The 15,488-nt window shown below is 38.6% G+C and overlaps 1 protein-coding gene and 1 non-coding gene across 12 annotated transcripts in view; one reads left to right on the top strand and one right to left on the bottom strand.

The window, feature by feature from the left end:
- Positions 1–15,488, bottom strand: part of NFX1 (nuclear transcription factor, X-box binding 1) — a 77,433-nt gene that overhangs the window by 36,154 nt on the left and 25,791 nt on the right. For 6 of the 11 annotated variants that reach the window (XM_059657151.1, XM_059657150.1, XM_059657147.1 and 3 more), the window contains exons 10-14: positions 12,938–13,035; positions 9,417–9,489; positions 6,995–7,077; positions 5,796–5,904; positions 605–724 (exon numbers count right to left, since the gene is read on the bottom strand). In XM_059657151.1, the coding sequence (XP_059513134.1) occupies positions 605–724; positions 5,796–5,904; positions 6,995–7,077; positions 9,417–9,489; positions 12,938–13,035 (483 nt within the window). The remainder of the gene's footprint in view (positions 1–604; positions 725–5,795; positions 5,905–6,994; positions 7,078–9,416; positions 9,490–12,937; positions 13,036–15,488) is intronic. The other 5 variants (XM_059657149.1, XM_059657144.1, XM_059657143.1 and 2 more) reach the window with 4 other exon arrangements.
- Positions 7,953–8,089, top strand: LOC132212904 (small nucleolar RNA SNORA29). Its single transcript, XR_009447843.1, has one exon. It is a non-coding gene; the product is annotated as a small nucleolar RNA SNORA29 (small nucleolar RNA).

The raw sequence follows: 15,488 nt of genomic DNA, 5'->3' as shown, positions 1-15,488 counted from the left end.
CGTCCATCCCTCCCTCCCTCCTTTCATTCTCTCTCTCTAAAGATCAATGGGGAAAAATAACCTTGGTGAGGTTTAAAAAAAAAAGAGAGAGAGAGAGAGAGAGAGAGAAAGTTCAGTAGAATCCCACCTTTATTTTAGAGGGGAAAAAACAAATACGTATTTTGCCCATGAAAAAAGATCCCCAAAAATACACACACTGTTTAATTCCTAAAAGAAGACTTAAATGATATTTCAATGTTTTGACTATCTTTTTTCTTTCTTTTTATATAATAAACATATATTGCTTCTATAACAACAACAAAACTCGTTACTTCTAATTTTGTAAAAAGATGCTCAACTTTGAAATATGCACCAAAAGTGGAGGCCACAAGGAAAGAAAAAAATGTCCCTGAAAGACAAGACCAGTGAGGGCTTCTCCTGGCCTTTCAGGTGTGGTTGACATCCAATCACAGACCCATCTTCATAGAAGCAGCTTCTGAGCAACTGTGGGGGCAAGGGGTGCCATCACCGCATGACCTCAGAACAGTGAAGACCATCATGCAACATTCTAAATGACATGGTGTGAGAAGGCTGGAAGGTGTGGAGGCAAGGGGATGGGACCCACCTGGATGGTCACAATCATGGACTCTGGCACAGGTTTGGGTACACACAGGGGGCCTGGTACCACAGGGAACTGGAGGGTAGATCACTGATGCACCACAGTGGCAGGATAATTCATCAAAACCTGGTGGAGCAGCGGGTGAAACAAAATAACCCTTCATGAGTTTGGGATGAGCACACACATATTACACACACTCACACACACACGCTTTTTTTTTTCTTTTTGGGGCTTATATTTCTAGAGGAGAATAGGCTACTATTTTTTTTTTTAAATCCTCACCTAAGGATATTTTTTCCATTGATTTTAATTTTAAAGAGAGTGGAAGGGAGAGGGAAAGAGAAAAAAACACTGATGTGTGAGAGACACAACGATTGGTTGCCTCCCACATGCCCCCAACCAGGGCCGGGAGCCTGCAACCGAGGTATGTGCCCTTGACTGGAATCAAACCTGGGACCCTTCAGTCCATAGGACGATGCTCTATCCACTGAGCCAAACTGGCTAGGGCTAGGCTATTTTTTATTTTTTAAGTTTTTATTTTGTGAAAAGTGTGGAGCAGACAGATATAAAGTGTTTCATTTTTATCTACAATGAACTCTAAGACCATGAGCTTAAGACAGTGTTATATGTATTTTATAAACAATAGATCTATAGGCCATCTTTGAGAGAACAACATGAGACTTTCACTAAAGGTACAGCTCTTTAACTCTTTTGGTTAGGAAAATGATAGAGATTATGAGAGCACAGTAACAAACATACAAAAATATACAATTGATATAAACCTCAGAGAGCCACTGAAGCAATTAAAAAAATTTTTCATAGTATAATCAACATTGATGGTGCTTGACATATAAAGTTGAAATGAAGCACAGAGCTACATGTGAGTTTATTAGGCACAGGTTATAAGCCAAATCAAAACGAGAGCTCACATGGGACAGTTCTAAGAAGCAGCCCACTTAACCCATAGATCCCAAGGGGAACCAGTTCTCCAACTCGGGGTCTTGATAGAGGCCAGGCCCTTGGATCATGGTTCTCAACTGGGACACTAGAGTTTGGAAACTCTGGAACCTCTAGAATCTACCACTGCTCTTTTCTAGTCAACACTCTCCAGCAAACCCTTCAAAGGTTAGACGATGTGGTAGAAAGAGCACTGTAAATACAGTCAGGAGACTTAGGCTCCTAGTTCTAGACCTATTATTTATTTGCTCAGGGACTGTGGGCAAGTCCCTCTGAGCTTTCTGGTCAAATGAGGATACCAAACTTTTACCTATTCACTCAACAAAATTATTGTGAGGATGAGCTGATATATGTGAAATAGCTGGGTCATGTATGTTTTTCTGTAGAACTCCATGTGTGTGATCTGTAACAAAACACTGACTCAATGCCTTTTTGAAATGAGATGAGCCTAGCATTCTAGAGAAGACATAATTATGGGAAATCTGACTTAGGCCAATCTTTTTTATTTTATTTTATTGATTTCAGAGAGGAAGGGAGAGGGACTGAGAGAAACATCAATGATAAGAGAGCATCATTGATCGGCTGCCTCCTGCACAGCCCCTACCGGCGACTGAGCCCGCAACCCAGGCATGTGTCCTGACTGGGAGTTGAACCAGTGACTTGTGGGTTCCTGGGTCAACGCTCAACCACTGAGCCATACCAGGCTGGGCTTAGGCCAATCTTTTAATGCAGCAGTTCTAAAAGTGCCCTGTTGATCCCTAGGGATCCCTGAGAGTCTTTCAATAAGTCCACAAGGTCAAAATTATTTTCATAGTAATACTAAGATATTATTTACTTTTTCTACTATGTTGGTGCAAAAACAAAAAACCTGCCAGGGCCTTAGTGCAAATCAAGGCTGCAGGATCAAACTGTAATCATTGTATTTTTCACTGACAAGTACTTAATAGTAAATATAAAAATGTCAGTTTCACTTAAGAAAGTTCTTGATGAAGCAGCAAAAAAAAAAAAACAAACAAAAAAACCACCCTTGAATCTTGAATATGTATATGTTAATATTCTGTGGAATAAAATGGAGAATCAGCCGAACCGGTTTGGCTCAGTGGATAGAGCGTCAGCCTGCGGACTCAAGGGTCCCAGGTTCAATTCCGGTCAAGGGCATGTACCTTGGCTGCGGGCACATCCCCAGTGGGGAGTGTGCAGGAGGCAGCTAATCGATGTTTCTCTCTCATCGATGTTTCTAACTCTCTATCCCTCTCCCTTCTTCTCTGTAAAAAATCAATAAAATATATTTTAAAAAAAAATTTAAAAAAAAAAAAAAAACCTTGAAAAAAAAAAAAAGGAGAATCAGCCAAAACCGGTTTGGCTCAGTGGATAGAGCGTCAGCCTGCAGACTGAAAAGTCCCAGGTTCGATTCCAGTCAAGGGCATGTACCTGGGTTGCGGGCACATCCCTAGGAGGTGTGCAGGAGGCAGCTGATCGATGTTTCTCTCTCATCGATGTTTCTGACTCTCTATCTCTCTCCATTCCTCTCTGTAAGAAATCAATAAAATATATTTTTAAAAAAAAAATGGAGAATCTGCATATAATGCACTTTTGCTGCACACAAAAAACTCGGGTTGTGCCCTGGCCAGGTGCTCAGTTGATTGGAGCATTGTTCCATATACCAAAAGGTTGCTGGCTGATTCTCAGTCAGGGTCACATACCTACGTTGTAGGTTCAATCCCTGGTTGGGGGAAGTATAGGAGGGTCACAATAGGTGGTTCTCTCTCACATCAATGTGTGTGTGTGTGTGTCTCCCTTCCTCTCTAAAATCAATAAAAACATGTCCTTAGGTGACAATTTAAAACAAACAAACAAACAAAAAATGGATTTTGTTTTTTGAAGAATTGCACTTCTCTGGGTTGTGAGCTAAAGTAACTTTTTTTTTGTCTAAAGTTTTACATATGTCTCCTTTTCCCCCAACTGACCCCGCCCCCCCCCCCCACACTTTTTTTTTTTACAGAACACCGTTTTTACTTGAAACAATGACTGACAAACTATGGTTATTCAGACTTGGGTATTTGGCAGACAGTTTATAAAAAATGAACAAAGTGAGCCTGTCACTTTATGAAAAATGACTTTGCTGCCAATGATAAAATTCAAGCTTCTGAATAAAAATAGAATATTTGAAAATATGTAATTATCACTATGATGAGCTTGACAATTTGCTAATACTTTTCCTAAGAGTTTTCTGATGATAATTATAGTCGTGAGTTTTTAACAGTATAACACAAAATTTCTCAATACTTCAAAGATATGCATAACCCAGTGAACAACTCTTTTCCAAATGATCAATGTATGACATTGTGAAATCATGCATGGGTAAAAGATCCATTCAAAATACAAGAAAAACCAATGAATTTCAATGTGACCGAGAATAAAAACAAAAACACTGACTTAAGTACTTTCTGAAATGAAGTTAAGTTTTGGTGTAATAGCAAAAAAGAATACCCACAATTATTTGTAAAAGTTTTAAAATACTCAATTACTTATTCAACAAGCTGTGTGAAGCTGGATTTTTTCCATATGCCTCAACTATATTGCAATAGATTGATATAGAAGCAGATATGAGAATCCGCTATCTTCTATTAAATCAAGCATCTACTTTTTTTTTTTTTTTTAAAACCTAGTCTTATACCTCTTTTTTTTTTTTTTTTTTTTTTTTTTTTATATATTTTATTGATTTTTTTTTTACAGAGAGGAAGGGAGAGAGATAGAGAGTTAGAAACATCGATGAGAGAGAAACTTCGATCAGCTGCCTCCTGCACATCTCCCACTGGGGATGTGCCCGCAACCCAGGTACATGCCCTTGACCGGAATCGAACCTGGGACCTTTCAGTCCGCAGGCCGACGCTCTATCCACTGAGCCAAACCGGTTTCGGCAAGCATCTACTTTAATTTTTTTGAAAATATAGTTTAAAAAAATTATTATTTATGTTAACATGCAATGGTAACTACAATTTTAAAAAAATGAAGTTAATATTTTAAAAATCTCTTTGTTTTAGCCCCTCATATGGTAAACATAGATAACTATAACTCACATAAAAAGAGTTCTTTAGGGTTCTCAATAATTTTTAAGAATGCAAACAAGTCCTGTGGCCAAAAAGTTTGCAAACTATTGGTAATAATACAGAGCAGTATTTTCAACCAGTGTGCTGCAAGAATTTTTAAAACATGCAATACCTATTTAGTCAGGGGCATTGACCTCTTTTCCCTTAGATTGTCAAATAATCAAATAATAAAATGACAACAGCCAACACAACAATAGCTGTCCAGTGTGAATGTCCTGTCCTGACCATAAATATATAGGTCAATAATACAGTTGCATCTTATTGGTCACATAGCATAAGGTTGCATCTGATGGTTAATTGTTGGTACCAAAAATTCTTATAAACAAGTACAGGCACCTGATTTTTTTAAATGTCACTTTGAAGCAAAAAGGGTAGGTAACTACTTTTTTGTGTGTATGTAAATCAATCAAAATTATACCTATATTTTTTGTCAGATCGGCAAAAAATATAATACATTTCTTGGTGTGCCGCAGAATTTTAGTAATTAGCTTATGTGTGCAATGAAATGAAAAAGGTTGAAAATCATTGATAGAAAAATTGCTAAGGACAGAACCTGGGTCTATAATATTTAAGAAGCAAGTAGCAAAAGAGGTATCCATTAATGAACCTGACTCCATCTTAGGATCATTGCCTACATCCCACGTTTCATAGATTTAGGGACAATATAGCACTAAGAATAACTTTTTTTTTCTTAAAGTCTTTTTTATTTCTATTATTATTTTTTTGGTTAATCTTTACTCGAGGATATTTTTCCATTGATTTTTTTTTAGGGAGAGTGGAAGAGAGAGAAAAAGACAGAGAGAAAATCGATGTGAGAGAAACACATCAATTGGTTGCCTCCTGCACGAGCCCTGATCACAGCCCGGGCCAGGGAGGAGCCTGCAGCCAAGGTATGTGCCCTTGACCAGAATCGAACTCTGGACCCTTTGGTCTACAGGCTGTCTTTCTAATCACTGAGAAAAACTGGCTAGGGCACAGAATAACATTTTTAAGAAACTTAGTATATCTGAAATATTAAGACTTATTAGTTCAGTAATTCATACCACTCTAAGCATATCATTCTCTCAAAATATATTATGCTTAAATTCTCAGAAAATTCTTATAATAAAGTATACAGCGAAGACACTCACTGGCTTGCCAGCATGTCTGGCAGTTCCCACGATGACAAGGTTCTTCACATCTATGAAGGCCACAACGAAGTTTCCTCCCACAAATCAAAGGACATTTGTGCTCCTTATCCTAGGAAGAGGATTATATTTGTTTACAAAATCATCTCTATTTTGTTTTTCATAAACAAGATAAATAATAATAATATATAGATTATTTATATAAAAACCTAAGTGACCGTCACTATGACACACACTGACCACCAGGGGGAAGACGCTCAACACAGGAGTTGCCCCCTAGTGGTCAGTGCACTCCTTTGGTGCCCCCCCCCCCCCCCCCCCCCCCCCCGCAACACAGGCCAGCCCTAATGGGTCCCAATTGGCAGCCAGGCCGAGGGACCCCACCCATGCATGAATTTGTGCACCGGGCCTCTAGTATAATAATAAAAGCTCTCCATACTTATGAATGAAATGATGTCTGAGTTTATACCTTCAAAATAATCAGAGGAGGCGGAGTTAGTGGAGATGTGGGTATATGAGACTAATAGTTTCTCTGCTTTTGTGTATGTTAGAAATTTTCAATAACAAGAAGTCTTTAAGCCTTCAAACACTAGCTTATAAATAAGTCTTGATATACTGTACAAATTTATTACTCTTCACCATGTCAATAAAATTTAAAACAATTATGTATTTTTTATATATACACACATTCACATGTATGTATTAAGTATGTTATAGTATTTGTGCATTACCTTGCTATTGGTACTGTGTTATCTGACTGCCAGGAAGTGTTTTCTTTATTTAGTTCCACAGAAGTGACTATTACAGATAACTAAAACTTGCTTCTTTCAACAATGCCACACACATTTTACCTACTAACTTGACCCAAGGTGTATATGAAACCTCAAGCCCAAGTTACTAAGCACAGGCCAATCTGTGTGCTGGGACAGCACATAATCTCCTGTGGAGAACTGCTCATCTAGCAGTCTTGAGCTCTGGGGCCTGAGGCCTCTGTCTTTCGTCTTTTTCTTCCTCCATGTTGCCACTGACTGACATTTTAACCTGACTGAGGTCAGCTTGATTGGGCAGCTCTCTGACTCCTGCTCAGGGAGCCCCTTCCAGTGATTTCTAAATCTGGGCTGCATTCCAGTTGGCCGAGGCTTCCAGAAGCCCAGCTCCTGAATGAATGCAATCTGACTGTGACTAATGATAGGTCCACTTACCACACAGCATATCTCATTACATTTATGCCGTCCACACAACCTTTTCTTGCTACACCGCTTGTCGCACATAAATGTAGCATCTGCTGTGGACAATTGAAAAGAAAAACAAAGCAAAGGCTATAACATATATCTGAGTGACTGCAGGCTTAAGAAATACAAATGTAATAATGAAAATAAGCACTGGCCGGTGTGGCTCAGTTGTTTGGAGCAGCATCCCATGCTTCAAAGGGTTGTGGGTTCAATCCCAGTCAGGGAACATACCCAGGTTGTGAGTTTATTCCCTGGTCAGGGTGCTTGTTGGAGGCAACCAATTGATATTTCTCTCTCTCTCCCTTTCTCTCTCTAGAATCAATTAAAAATTTAAAAATAATTATGTAAATAAGTGGTAAAAATGTTAATAGTAAAAAATGCATATTAAAATAAGATACCATTTTTCACTTGCCAAATTGTCAAAAAGTAGAAAACAGGACGACTAATATGCAGTATGTGTGAAGGTATGGAAAAAAGGCACACATATTTAGTGACGAGAGTATAAACTTTTGGAGTACAAATGTATCTATTAAAAATTTAAATAGTGCCCTAGCCGGTTTGACTCAGTGGATAGAACCAAGGACTGAGTCAAGATTGAAGGGTCCTGGTTTTGATTCCAGTCAAGGGCACGTACCATGGTTGCCAGCTTGATCCCTGGCCTTGGTCAGAGTGCGTGTGGGAGGCAACCAATCGATGTCTCTCTCTCACATGGATGTTTCTCTCTCTGTCTCTCCCTCTCCCTTCCACTCTCTCTAAAAAAAAAAAAAAAATTAAGTGGTAATTTCCATTTTAAGAAATTCTTCCTACAGATATACTTTCAAAAAAGGTAGGACACTAAGAGCCCAATAACAACAAAAACATAAATTAGACTTCATCAATATTAAAAACTTTTGTGCATCAAGGAACACTTTCAAGAAACTGAAAAGATTTTCCCATTTGACTACCATATTTTCTCCTAATAGATTTTAGTGGCTATGCTTATGGGACAGATTAAAATTGCCATGATCTAAAGAAGGAGGATTTATTTGTGACTTCCTCTTATATTAAATGACTAAACAGAAAGAAGAAAAAAAGGGGGGGGGGACAACCCACACACAATGGGAGAAAATATTTGCAAATCATGTTTCATAAGGACCTAGGATCCAAAATATATACAGTAGGTCCTCGGGTTACGTCAGAGATCGGAACCCACCTACATAAGCACCTATGTCACTCACATGGAGCATATACACAGCAGTAATGAAGTGAAACTAAAAAAAATTTAAAAGAAAGATAACAATTCCTGACCTTTACTGGTAAATAAATAATAAAAAACATAAAGTACATATGTACATATGTCAAAATGAGAGAACTTTTTTTTTTTTTAATAAGTAAATGGAAGATGGCGACATAACCACAAAACATAAACCGAGAATTTTCTGTAAAGAACTCTTACAACTCAACAACAACACAATTTGAAATGGGTAAAGGACTTGAACAGATTCTTTCCCAAAGATACAGAAATGGCCAAATAAAAAGTTCAACATCATTAGTCATTAGGGAAATGAACATCAGAACCACAACATAGCACTTCACACCCACTTAGGACAGAGATAATAATATTAATAAAAATAAAAAACAGAAAATAACAAGTGTTAGGGAGAAATTGGAACCCTCACTGCTGGTGAGAATGTAAAATGGTATAGCTGTTGGCTGAGGCCCTGGTTCCAGGTATCCAATATCCTATCGAGCCTTAAGGGGATCAGGCATCAAAATCTGTGTGTAAAAAAGTTTGCTTCATTAGTCATGGGTGGTGTAGCTCAGTTGTTTGGGTGTCGTGCCATGCCCTGAAAGGTTGCTGGTAAGATTCCTGGTCAGGGCACATGCCTGGGTTGAGGGCTCAATCCTGGTAAGTGTGCAGGAGGCAGCTGATTGATGTTTCACTCTCACATTGACGTTTCTCTCTCTCTCTCTCTCTCTCTCTCTCCCCCCCCCACCCCCTTCCTCTTTCTCTAAGTATCAATAAAAAAATATTTTTAAAAAAGCTTGTTCCATTAGATATTAGTTACTTTCACTTCTCCCCAATATTTTATTATGAAAAATTTCAAACATATAAAAAAGATTAAACAATTTTACAGTGAACACTTATAGGTTCACTACCTAGAATATACCATTAGTTATTTTTCCACATATCTATTTTCTACGCACCCATCAATTTATCTTTTTTTAATGCATTTTAAGGTAAGTTGCAGACATGAGCGCACTTCCCCTAAAATATTCAGCACTTCATTAATAAGAATTCAATTTGTTTCTTCATTTTCTTATGAGGTAAAGTTTACATACAATGAAATGCACAAATGTTAATTGTACCTTCACTGAATTTTTACAAATACATAATCCTATGGAACATTACCTTTACCCCAGAAAGTTTCCTCATGCCCCTTCCCAGTCATACCTTCACTTTTGAGACTGGTACATGGAAGCTCCTATGGAAAAAGAAAAAGTGACTACTTTAAGAATAAATGAAAAAAAAAAAAAGAATAAATGAAACAAAACAACTATTTAATGCTAAATGTAACATGTATATCCCAAATGTACTCTACTTCTCTGGTAATTTACTCACCAACTTCACTATCTGGAGCAAGATTAGCCCAGTCCCTATATTAATATGCTTTACTTACAATAAGGCCCCAGGCTTACTAATTTTTCATGCAAATATAATTGTAACAATCTTTGTGGTCTGGCCTCCAAATGCACAGATTAGGTATTATAAACCTAAATGGAAAGAAGGGCTGCTAAAGGTAGGCAAAGCAAAGAGAAATAACTGCCTATTAAGGGTATATACAGACAAAACAATAAAAAATTGAAAATATGTAACAATCCGGTGTCATTTAATGCAGGAGCAAACAACTCTACACACTTAAGAGCATTACTGACAACCTAGCTGGACTGCAGCAAAGTGGGATTAGAGTACGTACACCTTTGGCATTCAAAGTTTTATTACTGTGGTTTGCATTGTGTGAATGGTCCCAAAGATTTATCACATGTAATTTTGTTGAAGCATGATCCTGAATAACATGAGGCTGGTGCGTGGGGAACAAGCCAGTCATTTGGGGTAGAGTGAACCTGGCTGGCTGTCCAACAACTACATTCGTATTTGGCTTTGATGCCATTTACAGGTTGCATTGTACTCAGAAATAAGTAAAATGATAAAAACATTAGTTCTTAGTGAAAATGACCCTGAAAATAAAAAAGGGCAACCACTAAAGTTGATAATAGAAGTGAAGAGGTCAAAGAAATTGAAGCTTTTGGCTAGAAGATGTTTTAGATAAATTAATGAGTTGGCTAGGTTTGATGATACCAAAAAACTCCCTATATGCTCTCTAGAGATATAAAGCAAAGGCAAGTCATGAAATTGCCTGAGTGAGTTTTCCAGTTAATGCTAATCCTGGGTTGTACAGAGGAAATGACATGCTGGAGTGGTATTTACAACTGTAGGGAAAGGCAGAGCTCCCATGAATCTCTATAATAAATATGAACTACTAATAAAAACTTAAGCACAGTATTCTTTGTAAAGAGGCAGTAATATATTACATATATTTCTCAAAGACTCCCACCAAAATGATTAAAACAACCTTTGAAGCTTTAAGAAATGTTTTACTCACCTAGAAAACTTACTCCATGGAAAAGGTCATTCCATTACAAAAGAAAATTCATGAAAAATCTACATTCATGAAAAATCTGGCTGGACAATGAGTTGATGATTACCAGCATTTTGAAGAGATTTTTTTTTTACTTTGTCAAAGGGTTGAACAGAATTCATATATTGAGAGTGAATTTGTACAGCAATTTTACAATAAGGCTTTTATTTGCAAAAATTTACACATAGCTTTTTAAGAATACTCTCACTGCCAGGACTGGTTTGGCTCAGTAGATAGAGCGTTGGCCTGCAGACTCGAGGGTCCCGGGTTCGATTCTAGTCAAGGGCATGTACCTTGGTTGCAGGCACATCCCCGGTGGGGGGCGTGCAGGAGGCAGCTGATCGATGTTTCTCTCTCATCGACGTTTCTGGCTCTCTGTCCCTATCCCTTCCTCTCTGTGAAAAATCAATAAAATATATTAAAAAAAAAAAAAAAGAATACTCTCACTGCCATAGGGTCCATCCACTATTAGAGGGAGTGAGGACACAGAGTGAATGAGAAGCAAAAAAAGGTGAGTGAAAAAAGGATTACTAGGAAGAAAGAAGCAAATCGACAGTACCACTTTGAGCTCATGCGTCCCAACATTGCTTGTGATTCTTTGTCACAGAGAGCACCTCTGGACATTACTAAATTTGTGATTACTAAATCATAGCATCTCAGTCTTCCAGTTGTATTTACAAAGCATAAAGTGGCCTTCTACCTGACATTCAGAACTCCTTTCTGCCCCTTGTATTCTGTGGTTTCTTTTAGGAAAAACAAACAAAAAACCTACAATGCTCACATAACTTTTGCAGGTAGACTGTGGTTTTACATTTTGTATTTTATTCTGAAGCTTAACTATTAATGCATCTCCCAATTATGGATTATATCCTCAGAATCATTTTTAAGTCAGCTGATACCCAGACCTTGGGCTGTATTTAAGAAATAGAACCAATGGCTCAGGATTCTGTCTGCACCCCAGCCTGTGCTCTGCTGGGACGGGGTCAGCATGCATTGAAATGACTAACAGTAGGTCAGAGAGCAGGGTAGATCAACATTCAGTTTGTTCCTCAAGTTGATTACCCAAAGACTTCTACAGGAAGGCTTCCTGACTCTTCTGGTACAGACAGAGGGATGGGCACTAAGGTCTAATTTCAAAATGGTAAGACACCCTTTTTATAACACAAAGTCCAATTCAAACTGCCCAGGGTAGAAAGTAGACACACTGACTAAACTTGTCAACTTATAAAACAGTTGTATAATGAGTAACCGTGACTTTGGGAAGTCTGACTTTTGTTACTGGCTTCTGGGAGTTAATATTGAAGCCCTTGCAATATTATGCCAGATAGGAGTGTCATTGTTTGTCTGGGGCCTTGGGTCACAAGTAACTTGGGTTCTAGTCTAATAATATGATTTAGGGTCAGGATGGCCACACTGGATAGTCTTAGGGTGGGAGATGACCACATTGGAGAACCAATGATGTGATTTAGGGTGGGGGCTTTGGGCCACACAGTATTAGTAGACCTCTGGAAGGACTGGAGACGAAGATCAGCTACACTGGCAGTCAATCATGCCTATACAATGGAACTTCAATAAAAGTTGGGGGAGCTTCCCTGTTTGGCAATACTCCACTGTACACACTGATGCTGAAAAAGTAACAATGTTCCAACTCCATGGGGAGAGGACAACTGGAAGCTTCACATTTGGCACTTTCTCTGACTCTGCCCTACATGCCTCTTCCTTTGGGTGATTTTAATCTGTATCCTTCTCCTGTAATATACTGTAACAATGACTATAACAGCTTTCACTGAATTCTGAGAGTCCTTCTAGTGAATTATCAAACCTTGAGGGTAGTCATGTGGACCATTCTAATTCAGCAGTTGTCTAAACTCTTGCAGGTGTCAGAAGTGAGGGCGATCTTGTGGACTATGCTCCCTCTAACTTCTTAGTTAATTCTTTGCATCAGTGCTATTGTTGTTCTCTTCCAGCATCTAGCATTATCACACTTGATTTGCTGAGCTATACTTGCCTTATCCCCATGACTGGCCTCTGAGCTTTTATTGCCAATCCCCTCCCCACCCCAGATATCTATCCTACAACCATAGTAGGTGTCAGTATACACTGGCTAGACTAAACAAATCATACATAGTATGACAAGAATAAAACTGAGGTTATTTTGATCACCCCCCTCTTCCATAATCACCAATTTAAAAGGCATTGGTGGCAAAAACTCTTATCATTTTTTAGGATTTACCTTTGTTCTGAAAGAGCATCTGCAGGAAATAACTGATGTGCGAGAGCATGGTCCACAGTCTCCTTCATGGCAGAGCTTTTCACAGGTATGAATGAAATCTTTAATAAAAATGAAAAGAGCTAGGAATGAAAATTGCAACAACTCATTGCAGATTCCCCCGCTTATTAGCTACACTGGTCTTCTACCTCTGTTCCCTAAAACTCCAGAATCAGAGTTGAGGGAAGAAGGATATCATCAATGCTTTCCCCCCTATTTTCCCTCCATCCAGGAAGCTGAGCCTTTTCTAGCAAGGACAGAGTCCAGCAGTAGTCACTGGAATATACTTTGGATTGCATGGTGCTTTGCCTAAGTAAAAGAACAGATCTGTTTTGCCCTGTGTGGCTCGGTTGGTTGAGCACTGTCCCATGTACTGAGAGGTCTTCCGTTTGATTCCCGGTCAGGGCATATGCCCGAGCTGTGGGTTTGATCCCAGGCAGGGGCAGTGCAGGGAGGCAGCCGATCAATGGTTCTCGCTCATCAATGTCTCTCATTTCTTCTAAAAATCAATAAAAAATTTTTTTAAAAAAAAGAACACATCTATCTCTTTCCTTATTTAGGCTCCAAGTCTCCAGGTTATACGTAAATCTCCTTAAAATTGTAGCCATGGATGATTTTACTAAAGTGCTCCTGACTGGAAATCATCTGAGAATCAAAAATGGTAAGAAGCCATGATCTACAATCTCATAGACTCGAGCTCTGTGAACATCTGGTGATAGATGGCGTGCCATTCATGCAGTTAAGCAAGGTTTAGGACAATTCCTGTCTCAAGGACCCCTCATAGTCTCTTCAGTTTAATTGTATCTTTGATTCTAATGTCTATTTCCCGAAGGTAACATATAGTTGGATCTTGTTTTTGTTTAATCCATTCACATTGTTATTATTGATATTTGGATTTACGCCTGCCATTTCACTTACAGTTCTTTAAAAAAATTTTTTTTTAAATATATTTTTATTGATTTCAGAGAGGAAGGGAGAGGGAGAGATAGAAACACCAATGATGAGAGAGAATCATTGATTGGCTGCTTCCTGCATGCCACACACTGGGGATGGAGCCTGCAACACGGGCATGTCCTTTGGGAATCAAACTGTGACCTAATGGTTCATAGGTCAATGCTCAACCACTGAGCCATACCGCCAGCAAGAGTTATTTTCTTAATGGTTATTTTAGGGCTTACCATATGTACCTTATCAGAATCTACTTCAGATTTAAATAACTAACCTAACTCCAGTGAGATATAGAAGGCTTATTCCTATATAACTATATTCCCGCTTCTCTTTTGTTGTATTATTGTTATACATAGGACAGCTATATGTTACAAACCCAATAACATATTGTTATAACTATTTATATATGTTATGGTCTATTAAAGAAGTTGAGAAAAGAGAACAGTATATATTTATAGTTTGTTATATTTATCTTATTAACCATTCCTGGTGTCCTTCATTTGTTCCTGTGAATCTGAGTTACCATCTGGTATCATTTCCTTATTCCAACACAACATTGATCCCACCCACCTCCTTTGTGCTGTTATTATCAGATATATTTCTACAAATAATCCAATTACATACATATTATTTTATACAATTGCTTTTTAAATAAGTTGAGAAAAGAACTTGGCATTCCCATTATATACTGTACTACAGGCCTGATGCAGGAAATTCGTGCAAGGGGCTCCGCCCTCGAAGCCACAGTGGCTTGCCTCACCCTTGCAGCCCCAGCTTCGCCCGTAAGGGCATCTGGAGGGTCGGAGGGTCGTTTGGCTGTCCGGTCTAATTAGCATATTATGCTTTCATTATTATAGACTAGAGGCCTGATGCACCAAATTTGTACAAGAGTAAAGCTTTCCTTCCCCTGGCTGCCAGCACCGGCTTCCCTCTGGTACCCAGGACCTGGGCTTCCCTCCAGTCCTGGCTTCGTCCGGAATCACATTCAGAATGATGTCCAGTCTAATCAGCATATTACACTTTTATTATTATAGATATGTTGGTGTGCTTAAAAATGTCCCACATTTCTCTGAGGCACTGTTCATTTTTCTTTATTCTATTTTCTCTCTGTTCTTTGGATTATACAATCTCTATCAATCTATCTTCACATTCATTCATCCTTTCTTCTGCCAAGTCAAAAATACTGTTGAGCCGAAACCGGTTTGGCTCAGTGGATGGAGCGTCGGCCTGCGGACTGAAAGGTCCCAGGTTCGATTCCGGTCGAGGGCATGTACCTGGGTTGCGGGCATATCCCCAGTGGGAGATGTGCAGGAGGCAGCTGATCGATGTTTCTCTCTCATCGATGTTTCTGGCTCTCTATCTCTCTCCCTTCCTCTCTGTAAAAAATCAATAAAATATATTAAAAAAAAAAATACTGTTGAGCCCCTTTAATTAATTTTTCATCTTCATTACTGAACTTCTCAACTCCAAATTTTCCATTTGGTTCTTCTTTATAATTTCCATTTCTATTGATATTCTCTATTTGATGAGACACTGTCTTTATACCTTCCTTTACTTCTTTAAGCAT

Source organism: Myotis daubentonii, chromosome 11 (genome assembly GCF_963259705.1).
Source record: "Myotis daubentonii chromosome 11, mMyoDau2.1, whole genome shotgun sequence".
In the NCBI taxonomy this organism is placed as follows: Eukaryota; Metazoa; Chordata; class Mammalia; order Chiroptera; family Vespertilionidae; genus Myotis; species Myotis daubentonii.
This window is presented reverse-complemented; position numbering and strand designations above follow the sequence as displayed.